Source organism: Naegleria fowleri (genome assembly GCF_008403515.1).
Source record: "Naegleria fowleri strain ATCC 30894 chromosome Unknown tig4, whole genome shotgun sequence".
NCBI classification, from domain to species: Eukaryota; Heterolobosea; class Eutetramitea; order Acrasida; family Naegleriidae; genus Naegleria; species Naegleria fowleri.
The window spans coordinates 714,096-728,035 of record NW_025407936.1 but is presented as its reverse complement, the minus strand read 5'-3'; the positions used below and the strand labels follow the sequence as shown (position 1 = coordinate 728,035).

General features: G+C 37.4%; 5 protein-coding genes across 5 annotated transcripts; 1 reads left to right on the top strand and 4 right to left on the bottom strand.

Moving 5' to 3' along the window:
* Positions 1-19: 19 nt before the first annotated feature.
* Positions 20-1,260, bottom strand: FDP41_007900 (uncharacterized protein; the record flags this gene model as incomplete). The annotated part of the gene is made up of 2 exons (XM_044711696.1): positions 20-366; positions 459-1,260. The coding sequence occupies 2 exons, from the start codon at positions 1,258-1,260 to the stop codon at positions 20-22; spliced, it is 1,149 nt and encodes a 382-aa protein (XP_044568698.1).
* Positions 1,261-1,843: 583 nt separating this feature from the next.
* Positions 1,844-8,026, top strand: FDP41_007899 (uncharacterized protein; the record flags this gene model as incomplete). The annotated part of the gene is made up of 3 exons (XM_044711693.1): positions 1,844-3,284; positions 3,339-7,628; positions 7,677-8,026. The coding sequence occupies 3 exons, from the start codon at positions 1,844-1,846 to the stop codon at positions 8,024-8,026; spliced, it is 6,081 nt and encodes a 2,026-aa protein (XP_044568697.1).
* An 89-nt stretch (positions 8,027-8,115) lies between these two features.
* On the bottom strand, positions 8,116-9,241 carry FDP41_007898 (uncharacterized protein; the record flags this gene model as incomplete). Its single annotated transcript, XM_044711692.1, has 3 exons — positions 8,116-8,727; positions 8,789-8,894; positions 8,985-9,241. 3 exons carry the CDS (start codon positions 9,239-9,241, stop codon positions 8,116-8,118), a joined length of 975 nt encoding a protein of 324 aa, XP_044568696.1.
* A 381-nt stretch (positions 9,242-9,622) lies between these two features.
* FDP41_007897 (uncharacterized protein) lies at positions 9,623-10,183 on the bottom strand (the record flags this gene model as incomplete). The annotated part of the gene is made up of 1 exon (XM_044711691.1): positions 9,623-10,183. One exon carries the CDS (start codon positions 10,181-10,183, stop codon positions 9,623-9,625), a length of 561 nt encoding a protein of 186 aa, XP_044568695.1.
* Positions 10,184-10,413: 230 nt separating this feature from the next.
* On the bottom strand, positions 10,414-13,884 carry FDP41_007896 (uncharacterized protein; the record flags this gene model as incomplete). Its single annotated transcript, XM_044711690.1, has 2 exons — positions 10,414-12,949; positions 13,223-13,884. The coding sequence occupies 2 exons, from the start codon at positions 13,882-13,884 to the stop codon at positions 10,414-10,416; spliced, it is 3,198 nt and encodes a 1,065-aa protein (XP_044568694.1).
* Between the last annotated feature and the right edge of the window lie 56 nt (positions 13,885-13,940).

Here is a 13,940-nt window from a genome sequence, read left to right as displayed (position 1 = left end):
AATTTCCTGACTTCTCAAATTAATCGAGGATTTTATGCAAATATTGTGCAAATAGTTCAAAACTTCCTAATGTTAAAACTGCTGCCGGTACTACTCGAACAAAATTAGCTGTCATTCCTCTATAAAATCCTCTATATCCTTCTTCATGCCATATCCTGTATATTGCATCTTTCATTCCTTTGTAAGGCTCATAATTAGCTGCAAGTTGAATGTCTTTTCCGTGTGCATGATCTTGCAATCTGGATCTCAACACTTCGTGAGGATATGCAATCATACTTGCTACTATTTTACTTGCTGAGCTAGAAATTATAATAACTGTCATGTTATTGAGATTTGTATCTTTTTTGAGCTCTTTCTTTAAAAATTCTATTCAGATTTGGAAATGAGAAAAATTACACCGAATCAAATAAAACGTGAAACATTATAAGTTGAATGAAATGTTAAAAATAAAAACTAACCATATAATGGAAATTGAACACCAACATGTATCGTTCCAAATAAAGAAGGTGTTAAGCCTCTATATAAACCTCTAACTCCTTCGTTTTTTAAAATTTCTCTAAATGCATGATAAATTCCAGTATATTGCCTTTCAACTTGTGTTTGCATTCTTGTTTTTATCACCCACATGGGAGATACCACAAATGAAGTAATAATTCCACTCAGCATTGAACTGGCAAGATGATTTAACATGAGATGATCTTTCAGCAATTGACTCTGTGCAAATGTGGATTTAAAATGTTCGTAAGACGTAAAATAAACTCCCCAATTTGGAACATAGCCCAATAAATTAGTTCCCAATCCTTTATATAAGCTCGTAAATCCTTCAGTCTTTATCATGTGTTTCATTGCTCCTAAAACTCCTCGATAGGGTGATGCAACATGTTGATGATGAGTTTGTTGATGAAGTTGTGATGGTAAATGAGAATAGTGTGCTTTATGAGGAATTCTTTGAATCATGAGTCTTGTTCGAATGACATCCAGAGGAGCAAGAGCAATGGCAGCAGCCATACCACTCATGCTTCCTGCAATGGCATGGATAGTTTTATCATGTTTTTGTTTGATAGGAGCGACTAAAGAAGAAGGTAAATGTTGTTGAAGAACAGAAGAGGATGATGGTTGTTGTGGTTCTTCTTCTTCTGTGGTGATTGTAGTGATGGTCGTGGTGGTCGTGATCGTAGTGGTGGTCGTGGGGGATGGATGGAAGGTATGAATGGAAGAATGGACCTGATTGCCTTCGGAGGAGAGTTTGTTGCTATTCATTCTGAAAGGTGTAAGAATAATCGGATTCGTATGATTTGAATGATGCTTTTAATAGGATGATGATGATATATGCTGAACGAGGTACTAGTTGTACTTTGACAACCACCACACACGAAGAGGTATTGTTATCGGGTTGGAATGAGACGATCTCAAGATTCGATATTTTTTTATATTTTTCATCACGATTTAATAAGAAGTGGAGGAAGGAGCTCGACGTCGAGGGGATTCACGCTCTTGAATGTTGAGAATCCTTTACATGTTTTGATTGTTAAAAGCAGCAGGAGCATCTTGATTGACCGGTCGACCAATCCAGTTCATTTACACTGTTTTCAATGGATGAGGCTTGACAAAAACCTTAGTGCCCAGGCTTGACCCTTCTTAGCGGAGGACAAGATATTTCCAAACTCCGAAAAAATGTCTCCTTCAACTCACCTTGATGACAAACAATAATTGAAATTTACAACAATAATTACACTAACTTTGATGACATGAACCACCTTTAACTGTACTAATTGCACACACAGCCATGAATAACGTTTGAATTTTCGAACAAATAAACGCATGGACAGTGAAATAAAAAAAAATGTCTCCTTCAACTCTCCCTCCCAACAGTAACAACGGAGAGACCACGGCGAGATCTCAACCACCACCATTCATCACTCCACAATCCACACATTCACATACACCACGATCTGATGTTGATTCTTCTTCTGCAACAACAAGGCATTACAGATCTGTTTCTAATTTTTCAACCACTTCCTTCATTCCGGCGTTTGATAGTGCAAAGCCTAAACTCGTGGAATTCACCACGAATGCTCACGGAGGACAAAACATTTCATCTTTCCTCTCCAAAATATTTAATAATCCTCAAAACAATCCAAACAACACTTCATCATCAGCCACATTGAATCATGTGGTTTCCAATAATTTATCATCGTCTGACAATAATTATTTCTTTTATGAAAATCCATCCAATCAATCTCTGTATTTATATGTTAGTAGCAACCCGTTAAAGTTGAGTGATGAAGTTCCTATAAAAAAGTCGAAAAAGAAGACTTCTTCTTCGTTCATCAAGTCCATGACCAATTCCGAAATTTTAGAGGAGTACAAGACAGCAAATAATTTCAATAATAACAACATCACAAATTTTGATAAACAAATTCCACACCAACAATTACTCAAGTCAAGTCCTAATATTACTACTACAAATAATCATGAAGAACAATTACCGTCAACAAGAGTAACCTTTGATACTCCTCCCATTGATTCTCTAAATCATTCTAAAAATCATTCATATCTTGAAAACCCACAATTGAAACATTTGGATCTAAAGAATATTGATAGTATCATTAGCACAAAAAAACGATCAATGTCTATCTCAAAAGACAATTCTGGTCTAGTCGAAAGCGAAAATGGTGGTTCATCCTATGTTGGATTTTCTCTTGTGAACAAGAAAGAACTTCTAAAAATGGAAAATAGGGTTGATCTACAAGGAAGACATAACACAGCACAAGATTCATGGATGAACAGATCCAAATCTCATCCTGAGCTATTTACAATTCCAGAGACAACAGAAAATCCTGAACCATCTCCATTGATAATTCCAATCGTTAAACAAGATAAGGTGACAAGTACTCCAATAGATTCACCAAGAAAACAGAATTTGCCAAACCAATACACTCAACAATCAAATTTCGAAAACAATTCTCAATCACCCTCAATTCCAACTCAACCTTCATCCAATAACAACACACCAAATACTCCTTATACGCAACCTTATTACAATTGTAGTAGCGGTGGTACTCCTGAGATGAGTCATCATGCTGGTCGTGAAAAAGGGCTTCGAAATTTCATTGCCAACACGCTTCAGAGAAAGTCAAGTGGAAGACAGTTTTGGATGCCAGATGATCGTGTCACTAATTGTTATGAATGTTTAACTCCTTTTAGTGTTTTTAAAAGAAAACATCATTGTAGAATTTGTGGACAAATATTTTGTTGGAAATGCTCTGATTACTTTATTGATGGTAAGTGAAGAAGATTGAAACAATGATTCAAAAAATTATGATGGATTCATTTAGGTAAAAAATGGGGATATACTGGAAAAATGAGAGTGTGTAATTATTGTAATAATTTGGTGGGCCAGTCACAAAATCTCTCTCAAATATTGGGTGGTGGAGGAGGAACCTCAAACACTCAATCCACTGCTGCTGCTTCTGCTGCTATCAGTAGTTTCTCTTCAACATCAACTGCATTGAACACGAGCACTCAAGCCAATAATCTATCAAATTCTACACCTACTCCACCCATAACAAATTCCACAGGTCAGTTAGGATCACTCACAACTACTGCATCCCCATCTGGTGGCGCTATGGCTCCACACAAATCTTTTACATCCTTCTTTTCAAGCATTGATGAATTTGGTTCAAAAGGTATTGCTGAAGATCTTGAAGCTGATCTAGATGACGATTATCAGGAAAATCATGATAAAGTGCCCAAAGGTGAGAATGGTAATACATCTCCAAATGATGCTTCCAGTAGTGATGATGATGAAGAGGAAAACAATGATTCCATACGGATGAGAATTAATACCAATTCACTCAATCCAACTACGATCTTTGACGACTCACTCTTGATGAGTAATAATGATTTTGCAATTGCAGCAGCAAGTGAAGAAACAGACAATCATCCCAACAGTGGAATGGATGGAACAGTACCTTTTAAAATTATTTCAGGAGAAGAATTTGAGCAAGGTTTTGATGAACATTTGAATTCTCTTGAAGAAGTCTCTCAAAAACACCTTAAGGCGATTGTTTCTCAATTAATCCAAAGAGAAAATGCCATGTGGTTATCATCTACTACTGATTCTTCAATCGATACCGTCAATGGCACTACCGTTTCTCCATCTCTTACAACACCTCCACCACCAATTGATCCCAAATGGGAAGAAGTCATTGTAGGATTAGCCCTCAGAACTGTGAACTCTTTAAATCCTAATACTTTGAGAGGAGATAAAATGGATATTAGACACTATTTGAAAGTGAAGAAAGTGTTAGGAAGTAACATGTCAAAATCTGAATATGTTGATGGAGGTGTCGTATTTTCAAAGAATGTAGTTCACAAACGTATGAAAACAAATTTGAAAAATCCAAAAATCTTAATTCTTAGTTGTCCCATTGCGTATCAATACCACAAAGCAGAAACTCAAAGTATGACTTCTATGGATATTCTCATTAGTCAAGAAGAAGAATTTTTGAAACTTTTGGTTGAAAAGATTGCAGAAAAGAAACCTGATTTAGTTTTTGTTGAAAAATCAGTGAGTCGATTTGCAAAAGAATTACTACTATCCAAAGGCATTTCCGTGGTTGTAAATGTGAAACGCAAAGTCTTGGAAAGAATTTCACGATGTACAGGATATCCAATTTTGTCCTCTATTGATGAATATGATCAATCCATTCTCCACATGAACCTAAATCAAACACCACCACCTCAATGCACTCATGCCTACATGAAACGCATTGGAGATAAGAATTTATTTATTGTTTGTGGTAAATATTCAGATGCTCAAAGCACCGTTGTTTTAAGAGGAGAGAATGAAAAAGAGCTCGAATTAGTGAAACCCATTTTCAAATTTGCTGTTTATGTGGCGTATAACTTGAAATTAGAAACAGAATTCTTCTTTGATGAGTGTGGAACTTTGAGAATTGATCATGCGCCCTATATCACCAATTCGCCATATATTTTGTCTGCCTCTCCCAATGTCAAATTTTCATTGAAATTAGAAGATTTGGACCTTGCCAAACTTGGAATTGTAAATCCCACTCGAGAGAAACTACAACATTCGAGATACAATTACTCGGAATCAACAATGCCGTTGTCGTCTGCATACGATGTTCATGAACAACAACATGGAGACTCACAAGTCAATGTGGAAGATCACTACACAGAAACGGAATTGGCCATCTTTGGAGACATCTTAACACCCTATGTTCATCAGAACATAATTGTGCTCTTCACAAAACATCCAAAAGTAGATCCCAAATTACTTCTCTCTTCATCCTCTCTCATCACTGAAACTCAATCATTAGCAAATCCAGAAACAGTAGTCATTGCATATTACACAGACAATGACATGCCTTTGGGTAAATTCTTGGAATTGAAATGTTTCAATCCCAACAATATTTTGAATTATATGAACACAACTCGAATGTATACACATGGAGATGGAAAGATTATTCTCACTGTTGAAAAATCTCCACAAATTATTTCATCAAGTGATGAAGGTATTGCCATGTGGAATTATTGCAAAGTGTGTGAAAGATATGTTACTCCAGTCATTCCCATGTCTGAAAGTGCGTACAAGTATTCATTTGGAAAATTCTTAGAAAGCACCTTTTATAATAGTACTCTCAGATGCAGAACAGGAGGATGCAATCATAGCGTACATCATGATCATATTAGATACTTTGCATATAATGATATTATTGCAAAATTCGAGTACAAACCTGTTAAAATATATGATATTGTATTTCCAGGAAATAGAGCGGTTTATGATGAAAAGTATCAAGCGTCTCAATTTAACATTATGGTTCAAAATGTTGAAGATGCATGTAATATTCTTTTTGCAGATTTTATGCAACTCGTTTTTGAAATTGAAAGCAACTTTTCATTGTTAAGTGAAGAACAAATCGAGCAATTTCATGAAATTGGAGAACAGATCAAAAATCAACAAATTGTTTTGTGGTCCTCTCTGAGCACTATTAAGCAAAAGCAAAACATTTATACTCTCAACGATTTTATTAGAAATGTTTACATTTCAACGATCAGTTGGAATGATATGATCATTGAATTATTTGCCAAATTTGGAATTCTAAAAGCTCCATCCTCAAATACGAGTGGTGTTGCTAGTGCAAATTCAATGTCGTCCGTCTCAGCATCAACCACGACAATGAATTCAATGAAAACAGCCATGACAAAACCAAAACCTGTTGTGAAGGATAGTCTGTTACAACATTCTGAAAGTTCATCTGCAACCCATGGTAGTCATAACCACTCGGGTCATCTCTCCTCTTCTATTGTCACATCTCCTCGATATATTAGTGTGGAATTTATTATTAATGATTCAGTTCAACAAGACAACAACACCAAACCACTCATTCAGGTCATTCTCAAACGAAACACTTTCCTAACTTCCATCACTCTTTCTTCCATGAGTTCTAATAGTGACAGTGAATCCACTATAACTGCAACAACGCCATCCACTTTGCTACCGATGGAACCCTTGAGTTTAGATGGCATCGATCCGACACTAAGAAACAATATGGAGAATCATTCCTCACTCACAGAATTCAACCACCACCAACACCATAAGAGCAATACTCTACTTTGTGTCAACACAGGCAACAACACGAGTGGTACGACTGGAATCACCACCACCAACACCTCCAACAACACTTCATCCGATGATACATCTCCTCTACCTTCCTCAAGTCGATCACAAAAAGGTTTTAGTTTCTTACCATTTAGAAATCAAAACAAACAATCCACTATTTTTGATCAACTTCAATTGAAACCAGTGAAACTTCCAGCGATCATTGATGGAATTTCAGCTCACTTGTTTTTACCATCTGGAAGTACAAATGCAAATGTTATTGTATACAATGATGAACCATCCACTATTATCGCATACACTCTGAGTTCAACAGATTATGACAAGGTCATTCGTTCCAATTCAGAGCATGAAGATATTGAAATAGTTTTGAAATCAAAAGAAAAGAATCATTACAAATTTTCATTCTCAGATACTTCAAATTCAAACTCTGGAAATAAGGTGACTCTCCTTAATGGTGAAATTCCATTCAACAATTCATCTACATCCATGTCGAATCGATCAAAGAATAAGACGAAATTCAGCTGTACTTGCTTCTTTGCTAAACAATTTCTTGCTTTAAGAAAAGCATATTGTGGTGGTGATGATTCGTTTATTCATTCTCTTGTGCGTTGTGTGAAATGGAATACAACAGGAGGTAAATCAGGTTCATCATTTACAAAGACATGGGATTCCAAGTATGTTCTCAAGGAGGTGAACTCTCGTGTTGAATTATTGAGCTTTTTAGAAATTGGACATGCTTATTTTGAATATATCGCAAGCTCACTTTTCCAAGAATTACCAAGTGTTTTGTGTAAAATTTTGGGAGTGTTTAGATTGAGTTATTATGAAAAGGGAAAATCTGTGAAAAAGGATATCATTGTTATGGATAATCTGTTTTATAATCGAGTTATATCTAGAACTTTTGATTTAAAGGGATCTATTAGGAATAGATATCAAAAGACAGAAGGCGCAGTGTTGATGGATGAAAACTTATTGGAATGTAAGTTCATGCAATGATGGATGTTGATTCTAAATTTCTTTCATTCAGTTATTTATAATGGATCTCCACTGATTACAAGAGAGTCATTTAAATCTTTACTCACTTTGAGTGTATTCAATGACACTCTGTTCTTGAGCAAACATAACATTATGGACTACAGTTTGTTAGTGGGTATTGATGAAGACAATGGAGAATTAATTGTTGGAATTATTGACTATGTGAGACAATATACATGGGACAAACAATTAGAAACTTGGGTAAAGTCTGCAGGAATTATTAGTAACAAATCTAAAGTCCCCACAGTCATTTCTCCAAAACATTACAAAACAAGATTTAGAGAAGCCATGCAAAGATACATTATTTCAACATGTAGCAAATTAACAGGTTTAATTAATTGAGTTACTTTTGTTCCAAAGAGCAATTTCTGCATTGACTGAACCTGTAATAAAATAATCATCTAAAGACAATGTGATATGCATGATTCGAATCAACTATAACGTGTACCAAATTGTCTGTATAACCTACCTGTTGGATGATAGTCAATAGAAATAATTTCGTCAATGCCACTTGATGCATTGGTGGACGATGTAAGGAGGTAATCAGGATCAATAACTTCCTCACATGCTTCAGTGGTTAAATCCCATCGAAAGATCCTTCCTCTCTCATCACCACTCAACACATACTTGTCATTGTTCGAAAGTGTATGTTTGATTTGATACTTTTCGTTTTGGTGTCCCTTAAACACTCTTAATATATTTCCACTGCTTACTTCTACCATTGAAATTGTGGAATCTAATGAACTACATAAATAACACAAAAAATCGCTGGTGAATGAAACATGACCAATACTACTTGCTCCCATATGATCTACTTTTAGTTTTCCCATTCTAATGTCATAATTATGAACTGTGCCATCAACGCATCCTGCCAAAATGCTTGTATCAGAGCATGCAATGCTAGAAACACTATCTTGAAAATCGTTCATAGTCTGAATGGATTTGAATGATGAGGATCGCATGTCCCATATTTTCATTGTTCTATCATATGAACCTGAAATTACCACTTCATTATTGTTGCTATATTTGACACAATTCACTTTCTGTGAATAATCATCATTGATTTGTCTTGATCGAATTCTTAACAACAATTGTAGTACATACTCCTTTATGCTCTTTAAATCTTCTCTTTACTTCTCCTGTTGAAATATCCCATAAGAATACAGATTTATCTCCACTGGCACTCACAAAGAAATTGTTGTCCGTTGATCTATGAATCAAAGCATATTTTTTAATATAATTAAGTCCTCATCATCCGATAAGAATTATAAAATAATGGCATTATGTATGGGCTACATACATATCCAAATCAAATACTTCATATCCATGACCTTTATATTCTTTCAGTACAAAAAATGATTTAAAAGGATTAAATAATTTAATTATTTTGTCTCCTCCGGCACTCATACAGTATTGTCCATTTCCATTACTAAATTTAATGCAATAGATAGGTCCATTGTGTTTCTTTTTGGAGATGTCCACATTGTTTTTTGACAGAGTTCGGAGAGAGCATTCCACCTTAAATTTGGGACAATTATTGCTCTCAAGTTGATTCATTTTTTTCGAGCATGGCAATTTGCCGAGTCGAATTCGTCTTTTTAAAAGATCTCGTTCACTCTTTCTTCCACAGATTAACTCGAGTCGATACTAATCTATGCGCATGTTATATCATACATCACCATGCCTACATTTTCCTGATGTGCATGAATGACGAAGGAATAAAAAGCAAAAAATTATGCCGACACCAGGGATCGAACCAGGGACCTTAAGATCTTCAGTCTTACGCTCTCCCAACTGAGCTATGTCGGCTTCCTGTTGATATAAAAATTCTAATAGATAAATAAAAGAGATTAATGATAGGAGAACAAGAAATGTTTGAGTTTATGGAAGATACTTGCTCACACTTTTATTCAGATTGACTTTTTCATGCCAATCACTTTATTCTGTCTTTTTGTCGGTGGTTGGAGTCGTTGGTGTTATGGTTGGTGTGGTCTGATTTCTCTTCTTACTACTCGAAGTTGTTAAATGCAAAATATATAGAATGGTACCAACAATATTAGATGCTACGGCCACCCAATAAATTTTGGCATGATATGAACCTCCTGCATTCATTGGTTTCATGACAAACCCAAAGGCAATAAGCCAAACACCGAGAGCCATGTGTGTAAGTAACGTCAACATTCGATTCCGAGTAGCAAAAAACACAATTAATAAAATTAAAACACTTGAGAGAAGAAAAACAAGGCATGAAAATTGATAATGTGCTCGTAGTAGTGCCTTGATGGATTGACCCACGTGAGATGATGATGACAATGATGATCGCAATGATTCAAAATAATGATCCATGGAAATATCCGATGTAACTCCTAAAATTTCTCTATTACTCTTTTCATCGATTAACCATGGTTCCTCATTAACAAGGTACATCCATGAGATCAAACAACCAAAAGCAGCCAGAAGGTATAAATACAGAGACGAAGCAAAAACAAGAAAACGCATTTTTTTCAAGCTCAGGATTTTATGGTTTATTTGGACCAGCAGTCCAAATAAGAGGAATAACCAGCAGAATGGAAGTGAGGGTGTTACTTTCCATCCACTTTTTACAAGTTTGTTCAATAAAAGTTTATTTTGTGTATGAATGAATAGATATAAATATTCGTTGGGGATAACAAAATTGTTGTTCTTAATAGTTTTGATGGAATCTCTCTCAGCATATTACAAAAACATTCCTACTTTTGATCGACAGTCACTGATGTTGCTGTGGTATTGACATTGGTAGAAGCAACAACATTGGAAGTGCTTGAGGCACAAGGTTGAGAATAAGTAACCTTCTTTGTGGCAATCGGTGATTCAACTTCCTCAGATCGATCTCGTTTGGTCAATGGTGAAGATGAATCCACACCAGTCTCTGCTTGATAAGTCCTCACTGGTTGAATGATTTTCTTTTGACGTTCGTAAATCATCTTGGTTCGTCCTGATGATGATGATGGAGGCTGAGGTGAGGTCGATGATGTCACATCTCCATTATTACTTCCACCAGAAGAAGATGATCCTCCACTGGTTCCACAACTTGCAATTGTTCGGCAAGGTTGAATAACACCAACAACACCATGCACGTGTGAATCAACACTATTGAGTGCAACCAAAGGTGGTGATTGTCCATTATTACTATTATTGGCACTCAAAGTGGTAGTAGTAGTAGTACTTGCGATACCACTGCCACTTGTATTAGCAGTAGTAGTAGTTGCGGTACCAGTTGCTGGAGTTGTGGTACCTTGTAAGCAAGTAGGCTGTAAATAATTATTCCAAGAGGAGGAAGCTGTCATGAACGGTGGTTGTGAGTGAGAAGGAGGAGGACCATAAGGAGCATTCGTGAATGAATGATGTGGTGGTGGTGGTGGTGGCACTTGAGAATAACCTCCATATTGCTGATGTGAATATGGATAGGTCGGACCATCCATTGTTGGTGTATTGACACCTCCATTCATATTCATTGGGTAACTTTGAGGTGGATATCCATTCGAATAGTGTTGTTGTTGTTGAGAAGGAGGATATGGATACATTCCTGGTTGAAGTGTCACTCCACCATTAGTGCTCTGTTGTGGCTGTGGAGGATATGGATACATTCCTGGTTGTGGTTGGTATTGAGTTGGTGGTGTTGATCGATAAGGATCATAATAGTATCCATAATGAGAGGGTGGTGGTGGTCCATAGGTTTGCAATGGTTGAGGAGGATATGAACAACTTGTTGACACCATGGTGTGAGTGGCTGAGCCATTAGTAGTACTTGTTGCTGGAGTCGATAGTGCTGTTGCGGTGGTTGTGTTTGAATTTGTAGCAATGGGAGTGGTCGTTGCATGGTTGCCACTTGATGCATTGCTAGGGGTGGCACTATTAGTACTATTATTCACAGAAGAGGAAGTAGATTGATTTGTTGTTGTTGTTGCTGATGGTTGCATTCCTCCATTGGTATTAGTATTTGACGAGTCTTCATGAATCACCTTTTCATTCTGTGGTTGAGGCAATGACGATTGTGGTGGTGGCATATAGTTCTGCTGGTGTTGAGGGTGAGGCTGTGAATATGGTGGTGGTGGTTGAGGTACCATCACAGGTGGATAGGACACTTGTTGTGGCTGAGCAGAGGCACCATGGTTGGGTTGCTGTGTCGAATTTTCATGAGTTGTTGGTGGATATGGTGGTGGATAGTGGTAGCCATATCCATTATTATGAGGAGGTAATGAATGTGGCGGTGATGGATATGGTCCATAGTTAATGCCACCCATCACTCCTGGTGGAGACTGCTGCTGTTGAGGATAGTACAACGGATGCTGTTGTGTAGATGATGGTTGTGATGGATTGTTATTATGATTCACCATGACACTTCCTGAAGCAAGAACAATACCCTGTTGTTGAGTCTCAGAACTAGCAACAACACCACCACCACCACCACCAGACGATTGTGAATTCACAACTTGTTGTGGAGTTCCACCACCATTCGGTTGTGTTTGAATTGGAGTCGCTGCACAAGTCGATACAACCTGATGATGCAGTTGAGGTGGTGGTGGGTTTGTTGTGAATGTGCCTCCATTCGTTCCCTGATAGTGTTGGTAGTGGTGAGAATAAGGTGGTAATGGTGGAGGAGGTATTGAGAGTGATGGTGGTGGTGGTGCATTACTACAATAGGAACCATTCTGATAAGGAGGTTGTTGAGTAGTTGGTATTTGATGATTGTTGCCCATTATTGGAGGTGGTGGTGGTACCGTGATGGTTCGATTGCACGTATCATACGCATGAGGTGTGAACGAGGGAGGAGGAGGACCACCATAGGAACAAGCCATGTGCTGTTGTGGTGGTGGTGGTGGCATCATCGGATAGTAATTGGAGTTGTGTTGCTGCTGACATGACATGATCATTGGACCATTTGGTTTTGGTGAAGACAAATTCTGGTGTATGGAAGGTGAGCTTTGAGAAGAGGAGATGCACATAGCACCTAACACTTCAGCAGCTACAGCTTCATCACTCGATTTTGGATGGAAGGTCGTAGGGTTGTTATTTTGATGATGATGCGAATAGGAGGATGAATGTTTGATGGATACCTTCTTGTGTAATTGAAAACATGAAAACAACGATTCTGAATCTTCTTCTGTGTTCTGAGGATTTGATTGCATGTTTCCATTGTTGGTATTGAACGAGTTGTTGTTATTACCATTCGAGTTGTTATTGTTGTTGTTGGATTTAGCAATGCCTCTCTTTCTGTATGGCCATCTATAAGAAGAAGAATTGAAACAACATGAAGAAGAAGACGACGACGACGACGACGACGACATTAGATCCACCACACACCACCAAATAATACGCCATATGAACAGCATCGTGATCGAACAAGAACAAGGTTCATTCCAGAATATATTCCACCGAAGTTGTCATCGTATCACGTCATCGATGGTCAAATTTGGTTTCATCATCACATAATACATGTATGGAAAACAGGTTTCGAAATCCAACAACAACATGATGATGATCATCATCATTACTTACCTTCTGATACCAAGTTCTCGGCATCTCTTCTTGAGAGAGGACTCATCGACGTGCAAGAACACACAAGCCTCATGAAGAGGTAATCGAAAGTATTGAGCAATAGCTGAATAACTTAAATTTGCAGCAATATTTACGAAGAAATCAGAGGGTGGAGGACTCTTAAAACTTTTGGCAATAGGTCTATGATAGGGTTGTTGTGGTGGAGAGGCTAATCCTTGGGTTGATGGTGTGCTAGTAGTGGTTACATCATTGTTGTTATTTGTTGTTATGGATGATGATGATGTTGGGATGGTTGGTGCGGTCGTTGAAAGGTGCGAAGAATTTGATGTTGGATGATGATTGTTTGATGATGATTCTTCCATCTTGGTAATGGTGTTAGATTGATGATTTTCTTCTTGGCTCATGGAAGAATGACTGAATGGAGGAACCAGAGGTGGTTTGTCATCCTTCTTGTTGTTGTTTTCTGGAACAATGGATGGAAGAGTGATTGGATCCATAGTGTTGATGAATGGACTTGAAGGATGATCAGTAGAAGAATGAACACTCGTGGACGTACTCAAAGGTGTGAAAGGCTTGCTTTCAGCTTTTTCAGCTTGTGGTGAGTCTTGTTGTTGTGATGATGGTGGAAGAGAAGGGTTGTTTGATGGTTGTGGCGGCTGCATCTCGGTCGACGCGAATTGTGTGTACGTGTGGTTGACAAAACACCTCTTGTGGAAAA